At 40.8% G+C, this 12,357-nt stretch overlaps 1 protein-coding gene across 1 annotated transcript in view; it reads right to left on the bottom strand.

The window, feature by feature from the left end:
* Positions 1–12,357, bottom strand: part of Adamts19 (ADAM metallopeptidase with thrombospondin type 1 motif 19) — a 202,891-nt gene that overhangs the window by 146,232 nt on the left and 44,302 nt on the right. Inside the window, exons 3-4 of the mRNA XM_021150815.2 lie at positions 11,168–11,333; positions 233–405 (exon numbers count right to left, since the gene is read on the bottom strand). Coding sequence (XP_021006474.1) covers positions 233–405; positions 11,168–11,333 — 339 coding nt within the window. The remainder of the gene's footprint in view (positions 1–232; positions 406–11,167; positions 11,334–12,357) is intronic.

Below are 12,357 nucleotides of genomic sequence, written 5' to 3'. Positions count from 1 at the left end.
AGGTAAAGCAATATCTGAAAAGCCCTTTGCTATTTCACTGGAGACTGAGCAGTTTGATGTGCCTAGGGCATCACATTGCTCTCTCATATTAATCAAAGAAAGGGATGAGTCAATTTTCAAAGAACCAGAGGCCCCATGTTCAATGTCCAACATTACAAAACAGGCATCCTTTAGGCTGAATTCTATTTAGAGTTTTGTTGACAACCTTCCATGCATCCTAGGGTTCACCTACCATATTTAGGATTGTCAGGATGAATCTCCTGGCTGCATCTGCTCCGTGGTAGGAAACCATTGCAGGGTCTGCAACTACTACAGTCTCGATGTTGTATTCCTGGGATAATTTGTAGGAATACCGTTTTTCTCGTCTGTTGTCTGCTATTTTTTTAGACCTTGGTCTTCCTTTATCTGCAATAGAAAATGGATATTTCAATACATCTATTAAAGTGATCGTTCACAATAGACATCAACACCAAGCAAAATCCTACAAGATGGTATCTCAGAGCGCTGTGGAGTACTGATCAGATGTAGCAGTTCTGCTGTATTAAGGTACTTTTGTCTTCTAGTCCTCCTCCATATCCCCACCTGTAAAGTGAATTTAAAATACAATCTTCTTTCTAAAGTTATTGATGACTTATGCATATAAAAATTAGACCAGTAAAAATTTCTAACCATCAATATGAAATATAATAAACAAAAAATGTTAGTGATTTTGTAACCCAGTTGACAATAGAAATGTCTGCTTGTGAAAAAGTACCCAAAACAATTGTTCTGTACATTCTGAGGAGATGGCTCTGATTAATAAATCATCATGAATGAGATGCAAGGCTTTGGCTCCACCTCATATCAAGTGGATATAAAAGTTAGATCACAAGGTGATGGCTATCCCTCCAATGTTCCTGAATTAGAGTGGCAACTGAAAACATGTTATTTTTATAAGGATGATGATGAAATATTAACCATTGCTTTTAATAAAATCATGCTATGGACAGAGAGAAAAGAGTGCACCCAAATGGAAGAAGACATTTGCCATGTATCTCCAGATGACATAAACAAAGAGAAATTCTAATTCAATTAAAAAAAAAACAAACAAACACAGACAACAGACTTGAGTAGTTGCTGGTCAAACTCTAAAAGCTCTAAAGGACTAATTTATGTACAAGAAGAGCCTCAACCAAGCATTCCAAAGTGAAAACACAAAGCCTAATGGAGGAGAATCAAAATCCATACAATGAGTAAAATTAAAGAGACATAACAGTGAACACTCACAGGATTGGAAGAAAACTGTCCATCCGCATTATGTGATGTATTTTCAATACATCAAAGAAAATGGCTGACTGGAATTTCGGTGTCTGTCCTCACACTTACAAAGGCTTTACTGATATCACAATCAACTATACAAGAGGCACTGGTGTCGAACTGGGCATAAACACTCTGAAAAATTGATTATCATGGTCTATGAACATGAAACACATACGCAATGATCATGCCTCAAACACTTCCATCAGAGAAAGTAAACTATGTGCAAGTAATTTGGAATAGCAGCATTTTTAATAGTTCACATGGCCGTCTACATTTTAGCCTGTTACGCAATGAAACTAGAGGGACACTAGACAAAATGGAAAGAAAACAACTGCTATAAAATGAAACCTATGGAGGGAAGGAGGTATAATATTTGTGTGTACTGTGTAAGGATTATCTGTGAGTTATTCATAGGCTGATTGATTCCTCTGCCCCCATATCTGGTTGTAATGCTTAGTCTAAGGAGCTCTGATATCAATGACTGTAGACATTGATCCCCATTAATTCTCTGTCAATAAAAACTGACCAGTCAATAACTGAGTAGAAGAAAGAATAGGTTGGGAATTGTGCCCAGAAGGGAGGGAGGGAGGGAGGGAGAGAGAGAAAGATTCACAATGAGGAAGTGGTCCAGGTTTGGCCCAGAGAGCCAGACCAATACTCAAATGCAGTCATCTCTGGGATTTTAGCTGGGAGGTAGCTAGGTTAGTTCAGAGGATTAGAATAGATTATTAACTGTCCAGTTATTGTGTCGTTGGAATGATTATCAAATAAATCTTATAGTCTTTGTCTCATTCATTTGGAACCTGACCAGGAACAAAGAAAAACTGCCACTTTAAAAAATGCATTTACAGAGGACTCTCAAAAACCATGCTATATTGTAAAAAGAAGCCAGTTATAAAAGAATAGGTAGGTTGAGGCTGTTTGCAGACTTGTAAGTCCTGGAGCTAAAAATCAGGATGTTGATCATAGGGTAGGAGTGTGCCCAACTGAGATGTATGAGTGGTACAAGTATTTCCTGTATCCAATTCAGTGGTGGCTCACAGGTAGCACCATATAACTTTCATATGCTGCCACAGTGATGTTTGTGATCTAACAGGTGTACTGAGGTACCACTGACATGCCAAAAAGTGTGCAGGTATTTTTGTGCATCATGTAATAAATTTTGGTAAGTATCAGTGGTCCTATAATCACCTTTTCAAACCATAGCTCAAATCAGTTACCACTTCAGTCACAATGAAAGCCAAACTCTGAAAGAATGTTGTCTCCTTCACACAGTGTGTGTTCCTTGTTGACCAACATGTTTTCTATTTCTTTACCACAAGTTGTGGACTCTGGAAATGTGAAGAAAACCTTCTGTTTCAACTGGCAGTGCTCCTTGAGTCTCTAACCTTGCTGGGGTTCAGGAGTGTGCTCTCATCTTTACCATTCATCATACTGGTTTATAACAAACCTCTGTACTCAGGTTGATTGGCTCCATCTCACTAAACACCTATTCTACCTCTAACATTTGCTGGTTTCACGATTCATTTACACCGTGGATCACTTGACCTCCAGCTCTCCTCCTATGATTACCTTCTAGACACTCGAGACACCCCTGAGATCTAAGAGGAAACAGATGCTAAGACAACAGCTACTGAGAGCTCTGTGCCTTCAGCTATCTGCATAATTACTCTTTCGTTTTCCTTGTAGTAGGAGAAATTTAAATATCTACTCAACAAAACGAGTTTTATCCAAATACCAGATCAAAAACACTTGACTAAATTAATGCAAGTATTATGAAAACAGAGACAAAGGCTCTTCATATTCTGGAAGTGAACATGGCAACATCCAAGAAAGCAATGCAAAGTGGCAAGACAGACAGTGGATGCATGAAACAGAGTATGTTGACAAGGTTAGATTTTATGCAATCTTAGCGGTTCTAGAAATGAATTCCAAAGCTCAGAGACTCAAAGCTCCAAAGGAAAGCCAGGAAGAGAAATTGAGCACAGTAGTGTTTTCTGGTCTAGAACACTTCAAAACTAACTGTGTGGCTTCTCCAACTGTGGAGTAAAGTATACCTATAGTTAGAGACTCCAATCTACCTTATAGCAAGGATTAGCTGGGAACATCCCTTCAAGCTTATTTATGAAGTGACTTATTTTTTGCCAGAGTCAATCCCTAATAAACGTGTCCTGAGAAACTATGTGTGTTCTCATATTTTACCACTGTTGGCCTGAATGGAAATGAGAAACTTCATGTTCCATGCAGCATTCTTTCACTACAGTCATGAGATGAACGTGGAAACATAGAGTAACTAAAAGATACTAGGTGGCTTTGAACAGCCAGTTTCATTGGCTTCAGGTTACCCTTTTATTGGTTTTAGGGAGGGTGGATGGCAAAGACAATTGTATTTAGGTATCTACTCTTGTGCCCGCAACACCACCACTCCTATCTCTTGGCTGGTTTGTGACTCTCCAACCAGAAGCATTGTTCAGCCTAATGCTCAACCTTGTGACAATCCAGCTAAATGTCCAAGGGCAGAACATGAAGAGAACTGGTATTTATGATTTGTAGAACATCATTAAAACAAAATTACTTGTTCTTCTTTCTCTCAGTCTCAGCCCAGTGAGCTATGATCCAGACAAACTATAGTGAGTTCAGGTACACATTACAGGGGAAAACACTGGGGTAAGACACGGGAAGCAGTAGGGGCAGGGGATGGAGAATTTGTGGACACTGGATGATGTCTCAGATCAGACTTACTAACTTGCCCTGGCTTTCTGAGAACTTCTGAACTATATACGGAGTTGGAGATACAAACTCTATCTCATTCGAACCACTGTAATTTACTATGGCAACTTAGAGCTGCTCTGGACCTACTAGCATGGTTCCTTACTGCCCTCAAAAGGGTGCCTCTTGTGAAGTATTCATTACAAACTCTCATATCTATGACTTGTTCCACTCTCATGGCTGTGTGTATCCATCACCATGCAAAGAGCTCCCAAAGAGGACAGAGTGTTTCCCTCACATAAAATATAAGAATTACCAGTGTATACAGAGATCTGCTTTCAGGGCCTACAGGTGGCCCCATGAGAAATTTTAGGGATTTTTAATATTAAAGGTGAGCATGGCTAGAAGAATAGTCAGTTCATCTTTTAACAAGTTCTCTCTGCACTGAACTGAGAATTCTGACTTATCCTAAAACAACTGATTTTCATGTAGCATTTTAAAGCTTTGTAACATTGGGTCAACAGAGTAGCTAGACTATTCCTCTCTTCTACTCATCACCCAGGGGTCACTCTTTCCATCAGTGCTGGCTCCTTCACTGTTAGGAAGCTGTGTGCTACAGTTCTATCTTTGACTCTCCTTTCAAAGGAGACATCCTTATTACTAACTTATGCAAGCTGCCAAAGACAAATGAATAGTCTAACCCTGCTGTGACATCTATGAGCCACAGCAATGACCAGCTCAGAAAGACATTCACAAGGATACAACAGTGACATTTACTTCTTAGGGGTAACCTACAGTTGTCTAACGGAACATAAGGAACACTCAATAGGACAGACTCCACGCCTTTTTCTTCTTTAATTTAATTGTATTTGTAATTCATTTCTTACACTCCATATTCCATTCTCCACACCCCACCCATTCTCCGTCTACTCCACATCCCACACCTCCTCCCCACCCCACCCCATCTCCACATGGATGCTCCCACCTCCCATCCCACCTGACCTCTAAACTCCCTGGGGCCTCCAGCCTCTAGAGCATTAGGTGCGTCATCTCTGAATGAACACAGACCTGGAAGTCCTTTACTGTATGTGTTTTGGGTGGCCTCATATAAGCTGGTGTATGTTGTCTGTTTGGTGGTCCAGTGTTTGAGAGATCTTGGGGGTCCAGATTAATTAAGTCTGCTGACCCTTCTACAGAATCATCCTTCTCCTCAGCTTCTTTCAGCCTTCCCAAAGTCAACAACAGGGGTCAGCTGCTTCTGTCAATTGGTTGGGTGCAAATATCTGCATCTGACTCTTTCAGCTGCTTGTTGGGTCTTTCGGAGGGCAGTCATGATAGGTCCCTTTTTATAAGCGCTCCATAGCCTCAGCAATAGTGTCAGGCCTTGGGGCCTCCCCTTGAGCTGGATCCCACTTTAGGCCTGTCATTGGACCTTCTTTTCCTCAGGCTCCTCTCCATTTCTATCCCCGTAATTCTTTCAGACAGAAACAATTATGCTAATATTATACATGCCAACTACCAATGACAGATAAGTCAGAGAATGTTGAGGAGATTGCCACTTTCCAAAACCAGGACACTTCCTAACCACACTCTAATGAGCTTTATGACCACAGATAAGAGGAGCTTTCATTGTTTATTAAAGAGGCTCTTTTTTGCAGCAGAGGTCAAGCATTACAGAACTTAATGCGTAGACTGGTTAAAAGCCACAACTTGTTAAAATGCAGAGATCAATTCACTGCGTGATACCCAGCTAGAACTGATATATCTATAACACAACCTCTATGCCTGTGGCTGAGGATACACTACAAACCAAGTGAGAAAGAAAGGCTGTAAGAGCCAGAGAACCAGGATGCTATGCATATGTGTGTATGTATACATGAATATGTGTTTGTATATAAGGGAAAATGTACCTATTAATTAAACCTCAATAGTATGAAATATCAAATAAGACCTACATAATGACAATAGCAGTTGACATGACAGCATGGATGTTTTTCAAAACATCTCACAAAATCTTACCTCTAGATGAAGAGATACATGCAATTAATGGACCCCAAGAGAGGGAAACAGTATTATCCTTATCCAAGTCCACTGATTCTATCCCAGTGGTCAGTCTTAACACATTTACATATGAGCAACACTAAATGTATTCAGCATATTCTATTTATATGTGCATAGTATATGTGTGTGTATGCGAGCATGTGCATGTGTGTGTGCACATATGTGTATGTAAAAATACTAAAGAACAGGTCATGAAGTTTAGGTGAAGATATGGGAAGAGTAGAAAGGGGAGAGAGACATATAGAAATTATATGAATAGAGCACACTTGTTTTTATGTTAATTTTGTTTCTTCAAGAGGGGCTGCCCCAACGAGGAGTGGATCACTTACTCAGGTGATTTCAGGTGAATCTTCTCCCCATTTTAACTGATAAAATAAAGGCTAGAGCCTGTGATTGGGCAGTGGAAGGAAAAGGTGGGACTGGGAGTTTTAGAGAGGGTAAGAAAGGAAGGAGGCGACAGAGATGAAGAGACAGAGGAGAGAGAGGAAGACCGAGGAACAAGAGGTAGAAGGAAGATGGAGCAGAACCACATGGCCTGGAGGAGACACAAGTAGCAAGATGTCTCATAGCTGGGAAACACAGTAGTGTAGTGGTATATCTGCCCAATCTAGGCAAACAGTTTACAAATATTATAACTGAGTTGTGTGTTCTTTGCATGGGCTTATTGGAGTTGGAGATTTACTGCAACACGCTTGTGTAGAATTCTAAATAATAATAATAATAATAACACAAAGTATCATCTGAATAGTAGGAATGTGGTTGTGAAAAATAATTAATATAATTAGCACAAGACAAATAATCCATAATCCATGTATGTGATGATTTGTATATGCTTGGCCCAGGGAGTGGCACTATTAGGAGGTGTAGCCTTGTTTGAGTAGGTGTGTTACTGTGGGCATGGATTTTAAGGCCTTACTCCTACCTGCTTGGAAGCCAGTCTTCCACTAGCAGCCTTCAGATGAAGATGTTGAACTTTCCCATGTCTGCTTGGATACTGCCATGCTCCTTCCTTGACAATAATGGACTGAACCTCTGAATCTATAAGCTAGCCCCAGTTAAATGTTGTCTTTATAAGAGTTGCCTTGGTCATGGTGTCTGTTCGCAGCAATAAAGCCCTAACTAAGACAAAAGTTGGTCCCAGGGACTGGGGTACTTCTGTGATGGGCCTGACCATGCTTTTGTTTGGAAGAAGGCGGATTTGGGGACTTTGGGTTTGGAAAGCAGTGGTATCACGTAAGTGGGGCTTAGTGGGCCATCCTTGTAGGAATAAGGAAGACTTTATTCCTGAGAGTGATTTGAACTGTGCGGACCTGATCCAAGAGGTTTCAGTGGAGAATGTCAATATGTGGCCTAGAGATTGTTTTTGTGGGATTTTGGTGAAGAATGCGGCTACATTTTGCCCTTATCTGAAGAGTCTGCCTGAGGCTAAGGTGAAGAGACTCAGAGTAATTGCATTGACAACGGAAGCCTCAGAAATGCCCATCATAGACTGTGTTCTCTGGTTAAGTCTTATGAAGAGCATTTTGAAACACACATAGCAAAAAATATATGGTTTGAGTATTAAATGGGCACCAGGAAGTAAAATGGAGCTGAGTCCTGTTCAAAGAGATAACAAATTAAGGAAGTGGACTTTGAAGCAGGATCCTACCTAGCTACATTTAGATCCAGGCATAGCAGTACACACTTTTAATCCCAGGAGATAAAGCCAAGCAGATCTTGTCCCAAGGCCAGCCTGGGACAGAGCAAGTTCCAGGTGAAAAAACTTAGATCCAGGCATGGTGGTACACACCTTTAATCCCATGAGACAGGCATGCAGAGCTCTGAGTTTAAGGTCAATCTACAGAGCAAGTTCTAGGAAAGACAAGCTTAGGCAGAAAGAGAGTTGGAAAACAGAAAGCTGGTAACAGAATAAGGGGTGCCATGTTCCAGCCCAGCAAGCAGTAGAACACGGCAGCTTCAGCCATGTACCTCTGGCTTTAGAGTGAAAAATAGAATGGAGTACTGGGACAGTTGATGCTGATTAGCTGGAGCTAAGAAATTAGTGGTGATTAAGAAGAGACCAGAGGGTATGGGGGAGATAGCATTTTGAGATAGCATTGGAAATGTAAATGAGGAAAATACCTAATTTAGAAGGAGGAGGAGGAGGAGGAGGAGGAGGAGGAGGAGGAGGAGAAGGAGGAGGAGGAGGAGGAGGAGGAGGAGAAGGAGAAGGAGAAGGAGAAGGAGAAGGAGAAGGAGAAGGAGAAGGAGAAGGAGAAGGAGAAGGAGAAGGAGAAGGAGAAGGAGAAGGAGAAGGAGAAGGAGAAGGAGAAGGAGAAGGAGAAGGAGAAGGAGAAGGAGAAGGAGAAGGAGAAGGAGAAGGAGAAGGAGAAGGAGAAGGAGAAGGAGAAGGAGAAGGAGAAGGAGAAGGAGAAGGAGAAGGAAAAAGAGGAGACCAGAATCACTGAGGTGAAATCTTCTGGGAAGTGTTTTCTGAGAGCACAAAAAAAGCAGTGTTTCAGAGATAGCCAAGGTTTTACCTCATGTGGCAGCTGTACTTGGTAAAATGTTTAAGAATTACCCAGGTGGTATTGCTTTTGATGGTATGAAGGGGTCATAGAGAGCAGCTGAGGCTTGGCATTGTGAGAAGTCATGGAAGGTCCTTGGTGAAGGTAGAGCCTCAGTTCTAGTTGATGGCCCAGGGCTGAAGAGGTCATGCAAAGAAGCCGAGACTTGGCACCATGAAGAGAGCCTATAAGAGGTTATTGATAAGGCCTAGTTGCAGCAGAAGACCCCAGTGTATTGGAGATGACAGTACCATGGGATGATCACCAAGAACAGCAGCAGCAGTGGAGTGGATTAACCTGAGCTTAGAGTGCTACAGAGAGCAGAGCTGGGGAAGTAACACCAGCCCTTTGGAGGAGCCCAGAAGATCATGTGTGGATCCCAGCCATTGAAACAAGAAGCTGTAATATTGAAGTTGCCTTTGAGACTCCAAGATGTTTAAGATGCCAGAGCCGTGGACTGTCTAGTGAAGAAAGCTGCTAACAGGAAGTGGAATATTATTGTTTGTATATGCTTGGCCCAGGAAGTGGCACTATTTGGAGGTGTAGCCTTGATGGAGTAGGTGTGCCACTGTGGGCTTTAAGACTGTACTCTTAGCTGCCTGGAATTAGTCTTTCACCAGCAGCCTTCAGATGAAGGTGTAGACCTCTCAGCTCCTCCTGCACCATGCCTGCCTGGAAGCTACATAGCTACTACCTTGACAATAATGGACTGAACCTCTGAACCTGTAAGCCAGCACCAATTAAATGTTGTCTGTATAAGAGTTGCCTTGGTCATGGTGTCTGTTTAGAACAGTAAAACCCTAAATAAGACAATGTATGACATTTACATGAGGGAAAGGAGTAACACAGAGACCAAGCTAAAATAAATCTTAAAATTCTATCCTGTTAAGAATATTGTAACATTCCCAAACCTAAGTCATGTTATTGTGTTAATGTGTAGGTTTGAAGTACAAAGTAAAATGCAGCAATGAACACAGTACATATAAAGGAAATAAATATATTTCATATGTAGCTAATTTCAAAATACTTTCCACACACAGAGCTCCCCAATATAGGTAAACCCAACCAGTCATCTGATTGCTGACAGCTTTCTGTCCTTGCATGCAAATGTTTTATCCAAATAGGTCAATATATTATGCATATTCTATGTACCATGTAATGTATATCAGGAACATTGTGAAGAATGTTTGCCAAATATGAATCATGCATTTATGCTTTATTAACCTATTAAAATCAAGGATGGTCTAGACTCTTTGTCTCAGTGAACTATGGCACACAAAGCCTGCACTGTGTCCTTCATTAATTTGAGTAATTAAAGGCTGGAGCTCATCAGGCTGCAGAAGTTAAAGGGTGCAGATTCTCAGGATTACTTATACAGAGCAAACTTCTTAAAGAGACTATCTCAAAGTTACCACTGCTGTTGTTTCTAGTTTCAAATACTAAACGAGTTCTTCTTTTGTTCACAATGATATAACATGCGTTTGAATTTGCTCTGCACTCCTTTTGAATTAACAGGTCCTGAAAGAGGGAAAAGGCTTAGTCTTATACAACATGGTCTTATCTGATACACTGAATCAGACGATAACAATCTCCCCAAACCACAGAAGAGCTTTTCATATAGTACATGAATTTTCACAAAACAAGCCTCCTACACAATGTATTTCATATTTTCTCCTAAATCTGAACAAGCGTCTTAGAGAGCTGTGGTCTCTGCAAATATTACTTACTCTCACACTTCATAAACCTTGCCTCAAGTATCATAGTCGATTTTAAAATTCATATCCTGTACATTAACTACATTAACATTAAATTCGAACCTATAAGTCTAATTTTAAACTCATTACACTGAAAATCCTTAAGCTCCTATCTTCTCACATTATAATGAAAAACATTTCTCGACTTAGGGACTACTTATTGAAATGCTCACATCAAATGTCTGAGAGACCTGTCTTAGGGGACAATTTTATTCTGATGTTGGCTATGGTACCATTCCGTCTTCTTTCTATTCTTGCAAATATGACAAATTTCTGCCTAAAGGTCACAGGATTGTAAACAAACAAATAAAACCACATTATTATACCTGTGACACCACAGATTAAACATGATGGGAAGTTGATGGTTGGAATGTTTATGAGTTCTAAAAGTCCTATATTAAGAGTATACTCCCCCAGAGGTGGATTAAGTAAGGCTTTGAGTTCACAGTATTCACTCAGAAGTCTGGAATTCTTATCAGTCATTTCTACTGTGCAATGTAAAACATAAGAAAGACTTCCCAGTTCAAAAACATGCTAAAGGAGGTCCTGTGCTGGTCTTTGAAGAATTTTAGAATTTCCATCTTTTGATACTAAAATACAGTGCCACATCAAAACACCAACTAGTAAACCTATCATATCTAATTGCTATTAAGCAAATTGGATTCCACTTTAATAATCAAGAGACAAAGGGAAGGGTGTGTGCACACCGGGAGAGGTGGGTATGGAAAGGCGGAGACAGTGTTTCTAAGAATTCACTTCGTACTACACACAGAGTTAAATTGTCTCAGGATTAGTTACCTGAAATGACACCACAGTGATGGCGGTGAACAGCTGAGTTCTCTGTGACTTTTTCCTCTGTGGACCTCTTCTGCCTGTATAAACGGTGTGGGTGACCTATGATGGCCATTGTATCATTGAATGGCTCAATGAATAGGAAGTCCTCATTGAGTTGTATAAAGCCCATCTGGAACACATAACACACACACAGACAAAAAAAAGAGAGAGAGAGAGATGTAAGAAATACCATTGAGAAATTGCTTTTCAGATTCCACACCCACACTCTTGTTTTCTTTAACAAATGTACACACGAACTCTTTGCAAAGCTATTTTTGCAGCCCCACTAGGAAGCCAGCCACCTTCTCATAGTATGACTTCATCTTGATGCACTTACTGCACTAAGCATAAACTCCATTTAGTTAGCCTGAGCCTGTGTGGGTGGGAGGCAAAACGCCAGTAACAGATGCACAGTAAAAAATCTGGAATGCTAAAGACTGACTTTGAGAGACCCATGGGGTCACTAACATGAACAACGTGTTCAGCGACAAGGCAGTTTTTAATTGCAGGCACCACACAGGCCAACTTCTTGACAACCTCAACTTAGTGAAGTAATCCGTGTAAAATATTGAGGCCAATGACGAGGCACAGCATTGAAACTAACATAGAAAATGTCTTAAACTCTGCACAAAACACTTTTGAAACTTTTCAGAATGAATCAGAACTTTAGCATAATACCTTCAAGAACAAATTTCATGTCTTGAGTTTTGACTTATCTCATTGGGCCTGTAAATGTAAACACTGTAAAATATAGTTGGGATCAATACAAATGATCAGTTTGTATTTTTGTTTTATGTTGAGGCTAACCCTCAGCACTTGTTGTGTTCCCTTCTTGAAATATAAACTGCAGAATCCCATAAACAACCACCAAACCCAGACTCTATTGTGGATGCCAACAAGAGCTTGCTGACAGGAGCCTGACTTAGCTGTCTCCTGAGAGGTTCCACCAGTACCTGGCAAATACAGAAGTGGGCAGAGCACAGGGTCCCCAATGAAGGAGCTAGAGAAATGACCTAAGGAGCTGAAGGGGTTTGCAGCCCCAAAAGAGGAACAACAATATGAACTAACCAGTACCACTCCCCCAAGAGCTCCCTGGGACAAAACCAGCCATCAAAGAAAACACATGGTGGGACTCATGGCTCTAGCTGCATATG

Source organism: Mus caroli, unplaced genomic scaffold (assembly GCF_978045245.1).
Source record: "Mus caroli unplaced genomic scaffold, Mus_caroli_1 scaffold_19, whole genome shotgun sequence".
NCBI lineage: Eukaryota > Metazoa > Chordata > Mammalia > Rodentia > Muridae > Mus > Mus caroli.
The sequence above is the reverse complement of the archived record's forward strand: the minus strand, read 5'-3'. Positions and strand labels throughout refer to the sequence as shown.